This window comes from Argentina silus (genome assembly GCF_951799395.1).
Source record: "Argentina silus genome assembly, chromosome: 13".
In the NCBI taxonomy this organism is placed as follows: Eukaryota; Metazoa; Chordata; class Actinopteri; order Argentiniformes; family Argentinidae; genus Argentina; species Argentina silus.
The window spans coordinates 4986331-4994124 of NC_139667.1; the positions used below are offsets into that span (position 1 = coordinate 4986331).

Sequence of the window (7794 nt, forward strand, 5' to 3'; positions counted from 1 at the left end):
GGAATTGAAGTTGATTGCATTGAATCTCCTTCTTGCCCTTTCTTTTAGGTGGTCATTGCTGGTGCCTACTATCCCAACTACTTTACCCAGGGGGAAATGGATGAAGAAATGGCCTCCAAAGACATGTCGGGACACGACCCAAAAACCACAGTGATGGTATGCAGCTGTCGTATCCTTCTTGTCACCCATTATCTGACACTAACACGAAGGCACAGTACTGGCAGTGGAACTGTAACTGGTGATGAATAATGTTATAAGAACTTAAACTGCCTGAACTCAACTAAAATGAATAAAGCTTCTGGGCTTCATTATATATACCTGTTGCCATGTACAGTAGTGCATGCGAGGGTATGTCTGAGTGATAACCCACCCACTGGCTGGTCTCAGGTCAGAAACCTCCCTGGGTACATTACCTGACCCTAACACAAAGGTAGAGTACTGGCAGTGGATTGAACTGAAACTGGTGATGAATAATGTTATAAGAACTTAAATTGCCTGAACTGAACTAAAATTAATAAAGCTTCTGTACCTGTTCTAAAGCTTATATACCTGTTGCCATGTACAGTAGTGCGTGCTAGAGTGTGTTTGAGTGATAACCCACCCGCTGACGGGCCGTTTGACTGGTCTCAGGTCAAGAACCTCCCTACGTACAGTTTCCTGTACTACAAGCAGCTGCAGTCTCTGTTCCGCCAGTGTGGCCAGGTCAAGGCCATATCCTTCGATGGCTCCAGGTAACAAACTGATGTATCAGCAGTACACATGATAACTTGTGACGTGCTGCATAATCTGTCTCATACAGCTACTTGGCTTCGTAGACGGTTTAACTCAGTGCTCCCTAGCTTACACCAATGCTCCTTGTCCATGGATGAGACAGACAGACACGTTGTGTGTGTGTGTGTGTGTGTGTGTGTGTGTGTGTGTGTGTGTGTCTCCAGGGCGTATGTGGAGTTCTACCGGACGTCGACCCGGGGTTCGGGGGTGCTCCCTGAGGTATCCCTGGCCCTCCTGATGGCCCACCAGAGGCTGCCCCTGGACCTGTTAGTCTACCCCATTGACGAGGTGGAGGCCCGTGCCGGGGGCAAGACCATCTGCCACATGCGATACACGCGGTAGGCGGATGTATCCATTCTCACGCGAGTAGTACTGTTCAAGCTCTAGTAGTACTGTTCAAGCTCTAGTACTACTGTACAGGGCTCTAGTAGTACTGTACAGGGCTCTAGTACTACTGTACAGAGCTCTAGTAGTACTGTACAGGGCTCTAGTAGTACTGTACAGGGCTCTAGTAGTACTGTAACCCTCTGCACATTTAATATATGCCATTTAGCTGACGCTTTTATCCAAAGCGACTTACATTGCAGTGAGTGCATACATTTCAGTATGTATGGTCCCAGCAGGAATCAAACCCACAACCTAAGCGTTGTTAGCGCCATGCTCTGCCAACTGAGCCACAGAGGACCACAAAGCATTTTCCAGCCCCAGAGCCATCACTGGCTCTTGAACCACTCACCCTGTGATGATGGGGCAAGGTACTAACCACTGAGCCACTTTCAACAAGAGTTTTCACATTTGATACTGTAGCTACAGTAGCCGTACAAGTTGAAAACGATGTAACCCCAACGTCCTCAGGGAAATCCATTTAGCAGAGAACAAGACAGTGATTCCATTCCCAGGTTCTGCCTGCTTCTCTGGCTGTCTGCCAGATGCATCTGTTCTTAGAGGGAGGCGGAGATGTCCCGTCAGTGACCGTCTGGGTTTGGGGAGAGGGCCCTGCACTTTCCCTTGCACCCACTGGCTGCACTCATTAATGCCTCCACACTGGGGCTTGATGTACAGTAACCTGACATGCTAGCACTCTGATTGACCCTCCAGAGCTACGCAGACTCTGAGAGAGTTTTGGGCAGACCCCGCCATCTCACAGACAGGGCTGTCATCAGAGGGAGATGGAGTTACCCTTTGAGGGGTCACAGCTCTGCACTCTCACTAACACAATGATACAGCTCACTGCCTCTTCTGTTACTCTCAGACTGTGTGCTCCCGTCTGCCCCACGCAGAATCAGACACATGAGCTTAGATAACCAAAGACCATTATGAGCTTTTCGTAACGATTATTTATGAAACTCATTAAAAAAAAAAGCACGCGCTGTTGAGTTGTATGCCTGTTTATTAAGGATATGCTTTCTGCCGTACTGCAGCTCTGATTTTTACCAATTTCGTCTATCACTGATCAACCCGACCCCTCTGTCTGACCTGTCCTGCGTGGTTTGCAGGGTGAATGTGGACTTCCAGAACCATTCGGTCTACCCAGTGGGGATGCTGAGCAGCACCATCGACCCGGACAAGCTGCCCTCCAACCCTGTCTTCGTTGTCAACATCACAGAGGTCAGACCTCAGGCCTCAGGCTGTCACTCTCCAGTCACATTTTAGTCATCTTATCAATATGACTCTTTTATCTCATAAATGTGTGTATTTCAGTCAAGATGGTGCCAAGAGCTACGGTGTGTAGAAGAGCTGCTGAACACATTATGTCCTGCTGAACACATTATGCTGACCAGTGGGGGGTCATATATAGTGGGGGGTCATATATATCATATATATATATATATAAAAATATACACACACACACACACACAGTACCAGTTAAAAGTTTGGACACAAACTTGCCAAGAGTGCAAAGCTGTCATCAAAGCAAAAGGTGGCTACTATCTAAAATATAAAACATATTCTGGTTTGTTTAACACTTTTTTGTTTACTACATAATTCCATATGTGTTCCTTCATAGTTTTGATGTCTTCAATATTAATCTACAATGTAGAAAATAATAAAAAATAAAGAAAAACCATTGAATGAGAAGGCGTGTCCAAACCTTTGACTGGTACTGTGTGCATGTGTATATATATATATATTTAATATGGGTCAAATATATGTGTATATATATATATATTTAATATGGGTCAAATATATGTGTATATATATATCTCTCTCTAAGAAGACGCTTGTCCCTTCCATCATCCCCTTCGTTGGGTCTTCAGGTGGTGGAGGTGGGTCACTTCTGGGGCTTCCAGGCGAATGAGGCCAGCATGGAGAAGCAGCGCCATCTGACAGCAGAGATTAACATGCGTGAGCTGTGTCCTGTTCCCGTCTCCCTCTACCCAAACCTGCTGTGCCTGGCAACCTTCTCTGAGGGCGCGGAACAGGGGCTCTACTACCGCGCCAAGGTGCTGCATGTGCGAGGCAGCTCTGTGGAGGTACAGGATAAGCATACGTTTGCTCGCTGTCTCTCTCTCACTCACCCACACACACCTATACACACACACACACACCTATACACACACACACACACACCTATACACACACACCTATACACACACACACACACACCTATACACACACACACACACACACCTATATACACACACACACACCTATACACACACACCTATACACACACACACACACACCTATACACACACACACACCTATATACACACACACACACCTATACACACACACACACACACACACACACACACACAATTACTCATGGTCTTACACTACCAAAGACACAGACTGATTGATTGATAGGTTTTCTTTTGATGAGTCATGTTAAGTGTGTGAGGGTTCTCTGCGTATCCAGGTGTTCTTTTTGGATTTTGGCAACACCACCCAGGTGAAATGCAGCAGCCTGAGGGAGCTTCCTGCAGACCTCTTGGCCCACCCATTTCAGGTGTGTTACAGTCTCATACAGGAAAAAAAATACCTTCTGATTTAGCAACTTAACGTGATACGTCTGTAAGAGCCAGTATTACACACTAGACTGTATTCTGGTTTGGCTGTATTCTGGTTTGGCTGTATTCAGATTTGGCTGTATTCTGGTTTGACTGTATTCTGGTTTGGCTGTATTCTGGTTTGGCTGTATTCAGATTTGGCTGTATTCTGGTTTGACTGTATTCTGGTTTGACTGTATTCTGGTTTGACTGTATTCTGGTTTGGCTGTATTCAGATTTGGCTGTATTCTGGTTTGACTGTATTCTGGTTTGACTGTATTCTGGTTTGGCTGTATTCGGGGTTTGGCTGTATTCTGGTTTGGCTGTATTCTGGTTTGACTGTATTCTGGTTTGGCTGTATTCTGGTTTGACTGTATTCTGGTTTGACTGTATTCTGGTTTGGCTGTATTCTGATTTGGCTGTATTCTGGTTTGACTGTATTCTGGTTTGGGTGGTCCTCTCAGGCCCAGGAGTTCCGGATCACTGGGATGTGTCCCTCGGCCCAGTCCATGATCCTGGGCGACCAGTGGAGCAGCCGTGCTCGGAACCGCTTCATCACGCTGGTGAACGGGCGCACGCTCATCGTGTCCCTCTTCTCCATCCTGCACGGCGTGATGCACGTGGAGCTGCTCATCAACGTGGACGCGGTCAACACCAGCGTGAGGGAGATCATGGTGCAGGAGGGCCACGCCGTCAAGGCCGCAGAGAGCTTTGAGTGCAAGGTACCCCGCCAAAACACGTCGTTAGCACGTCAGACCGGCCGTCTGCTGCCCATTGCAGCCTTCACCTGAGAACTAGCGGGTTCACCTCCTTCGGCGGGTGTACTCGAGGTCAACTATTCAACTCTGGCTTCACCTTTAGTAACCACTTCACCTTTAGTAAACTTAACCTGAGTAAAGTTACTTTTTAGTTTTTCTTGGATCATCTCCGGCAGTGGTATGACCTCTGACCCAGAGAGCTGTGCCGTTTGAGACTCACAGTGCTGTGATGCGTGTGTGTGCGCCTCCTGCAGCAGAGCCACGACGTGCTGGTGTCCCTGTACCAAGACCTGCGGGACGGCACCTTCGTCCCCAACTCCACCAGCAGCTCCTGGAAGCACCGCAAGGAGGAGGAGAAGCAGCTCATCGACAGCCTGCTCCAGTCCTTCGCCAAGACCGGCCAGACCTCCACCAAGAGCAAGGCAAGAACGCTGTCCCAAGGCTGAGGCACAATAATAATAATAGTCTGGTAGGGGGTGCTTACTGGCGTAGCACACTAATGCGCATACCACATAATCGCAAGGTTCCTGGTTTGATTCCGACCCTCGACACGTCTTGCATGTCATCCATCCTCTTTCACCCATCCTTCCTGTCAATCTCTACTGTCTCTATCCCATTAAAGTCTCAGAAATGCCCGTAAAACATATTTAGGAAAAATAATAATAATAATAGTCTGGTAGTCTACTGGGCCCATGGACAGCCTGTCTGGATGAAGCAGACGTGTTGTTAGTGTTGTTCACCACAAGATGGCGCCGTCGTCCTTCTGCTTTGCCTTGGCCTTGTTCTGTCCAGAGGGTGGAGCCATTTTGATACAAATGTGTAGCGGTGTTCATTTTGTACCACAGCTACCATCAGTTGCTTTGGAACAGGGCCACACCTTTCCTCAATAAATCATTGAAATACGACATGCCATTAGGAATTAGTTTCCCGTCAAGTACATATTTACAAATGATGTGTGTATGCATGTTAGTGGGCCCACAATACTGATTGAGTGTCGTTGATGATGAACAGAATGTGGTAATGTGTTTCTGATGCCTCTCCCCACAGGTCCGACTGCATGGCCCAGTCAGCCCTCATAAAGTCAATTTGCACAGCCTGAGCAACGTCAACCACTACAGGTGTGTGTGTGTCACTCAGATACGGTTGTAGAGTTTGGCCCAGTGCTGGTGTCAGCGTGATTCTGAGCTAACAAAGGCCTTTACCCCTCCCAGGTCCGTGCTCATAGAGAAGGACAGCATCAACTTAGTGTCTCTGAACGAGAGTCCTCAGGACAGTCACCAAAGGATACTGGTGGCCGGTGGTGTGTCTGTCAGCTCTTCAGGTACCGAAAACTAGATACAACAAAATATATATACGCCATTTAGCTGTCGCTTTTATCCAAAGCGACTTATATTACAGTGAGTGCATACATTTTTCAGTATATATGGTCCCGGCGGGAATCGAACCCACAACCTAAGTGTTGTTAGCACCATGCTGTACCCACTGAGCCACAGAGGACCACCACAATAAGCATGCTTTAGAAAATGGGCGGGATATCGCCAGTCATTTCAAATTGACTGTCATTACATCACAACCCGTGTGTGTGTGTATGTCTGCTTCTTTGTAGGTACGTGCATTTTACTGAAGGAGACCACCCTGATGCCTTATATCCACGGCCTGCCTGCTCTCATCACCATGCTCTTCACCCCCGTCCTGGAGCTGCGGTGAGTCCTCTTAGAGAGACATCTTCAGATTCTCCCACAGGAATGCACTCTTTTAAAAAAAAGAAAAGAAATTAAACGGCCCTGAGTTATTAAATGCGTTCCCCTGAGATCTAGTGAAAAGATGAAAGTGTTATCATCACATCAAATTATGTATCAGTATCCCCTGCTGTTCTCTGCAGCACCAATGAGGAGAGGACATGCTACACTGGTGCCCTCTGTGGTCTGGGGTGGAACAGTCAGTCTCAAGAAGCGGTCCTGCCTGAACATGACATGGAGCTTACCTTTGATGTCAAATTCGATGTGGAGGACATCACAGAGGTAACACTTACGTAGTCGCTTCCTCATAGACTAAATTCAAGATATGTTAAGGTACAGTACCAGTCAAAGGTTTGGACACACCTTCTCATTCAATGGTTTTTCTTTATTTTTTATTGTTTTCTACATTGTAGATTAATATTGAAGACATCAAACTTATGAAGGAATACATATGGAATTATGTAGTAAACAAAAAAGTGTTAAACAAACCAGAATATGGTTTATATTTTTAGATCCTTCAAAGTAGCCACCTTTTGCTTTGATGACAGCTTTGCACACTCTTGGCAAGTTTGTGTCCAAACTTTTGACCCCTACTGTATGTGTTCATAAAATCAAACATTTCTTCATAGAAATCAACATTTCTCACATAACGTGTGTTTTCAGATCAATGCCTTACGAGTGGCCATCAACCGTCTGGCGTGTGAAGGGCCCAGTGGCCCGATGCATCTCGGGCCGGACAGGGTGAGCCAGCTGCAGGAGGACTGCCGGGACCGCCTCATCAGGTACCCTCGTCATCACATTCACTCACAGTCTAAAACAGATCTGTAAGTACACAGTGTGTCAGTGGCCATTTAATGTTGTCTTGTTTCCCCTATTATCATTTGTGTGATGCAGGCTGTTTACAAAGTCACCCCCTCGAGAGGACCTCATCCCTGTGTACTACGAGAAAGCAAAGAAGTGGAACCAGGTATGGCTTGAATTCATTTGGTTCGTGTCCTTTTCTCCCACCTAAATCGGTTTGTTCCGTCGTGAGGTGTTAAATAGTCAGACACGGACGCCTGCGGTGGCTTTCTAGGCATGTACACAATTCAAACCTCTATATGTGTTGCAGGTGGATCCCAGTCAGAAGATGGAGATTGTGCACAAGGAGGACGGGAAGAGCATCGGGGTCCTCTTCCAGCTGCACTCTGTCACACTCCTCAACATGTGAGAAGTCATTCTGAAGCAGCAGCAGCAGCAGCCAGAAAGCAGCAGCCAGAAAGCATGCTGTCCGGTTTTCACCTCAAAAGCTCCTGTTCATGTTTTTTTTATTATTCTCATTTATGGACAGCCCAAGGAGGAGGAACAGACAGTGTTTTTGTCTTTGGATCGTTCTGACTCGTTTCCCACCATGTTAGGCTATGCTGCTACTCCTTTCCTGTGTTTTTACGTTCATGTTGACGTTCAGCTCCGCAATTATGGTATTTGTGTTGTTATAATTTCCAAACACCTATGCTTTTTCTATTTTGATGAATAAATAATTGTGTGTATAAG

General features: G+C 46.6%; 1 protein-coding gene across 1 annotated transcript in view; it reads left to right on the plus strand.

Moving 5' to 3' along the window:
• tdrd9 (tudor domain containing 9) overlaps positions 1-7471 on the plus strand; it is a gene marked incomplete at both ends in the record, with an annotated part of 17489 nt that extends 10018 nt beyond the window's left edge. Inside the window, 15 exons of the mRNA XM_083683477.1 lie at positions 49-156; positions 631-731; positions 936-1109; positions 2268-2379; positions 3030-3245; positions 3635-3724; positions 4229-4486; positions 4777-4944; positions 5570-5640; positions 5734-5843; positions 6129-6225; positions 6405-6543; positions 6925-7043; positions 7156-7228; positions 7373-7471. Of these exons, the coding sequence (XP_083539603.1) occupies positions 49-156; positions 631-731; positions 936-1109; positions 2268-2379; positions 3030-3245; positions 3635-3724; positions 4229-4486; positions 4777-4944; positions 5570-5640; positions 5734-5843; positions 6129-6225; positions 6405-6543; positions 6925-7043; positions 7156-7228; positions 7373-7471 (1935 nt within the window). The remainder of the gene's footprint in view (positions 1-48; positions 157-630; positions 732-935; positions 1110-2267; positions 2380-3029; positions 3246-3634; positions 3725-4228; positions 4487-4776; positions 4945-5569; positions 5641-5733; positions 5844-6128; positions 6226-6404; positions 6544-6924; positions 7044-7155; positions 7229-7372) is intronic.
• Positions 7472-7794: the final 323 nt, after the last annotated feature.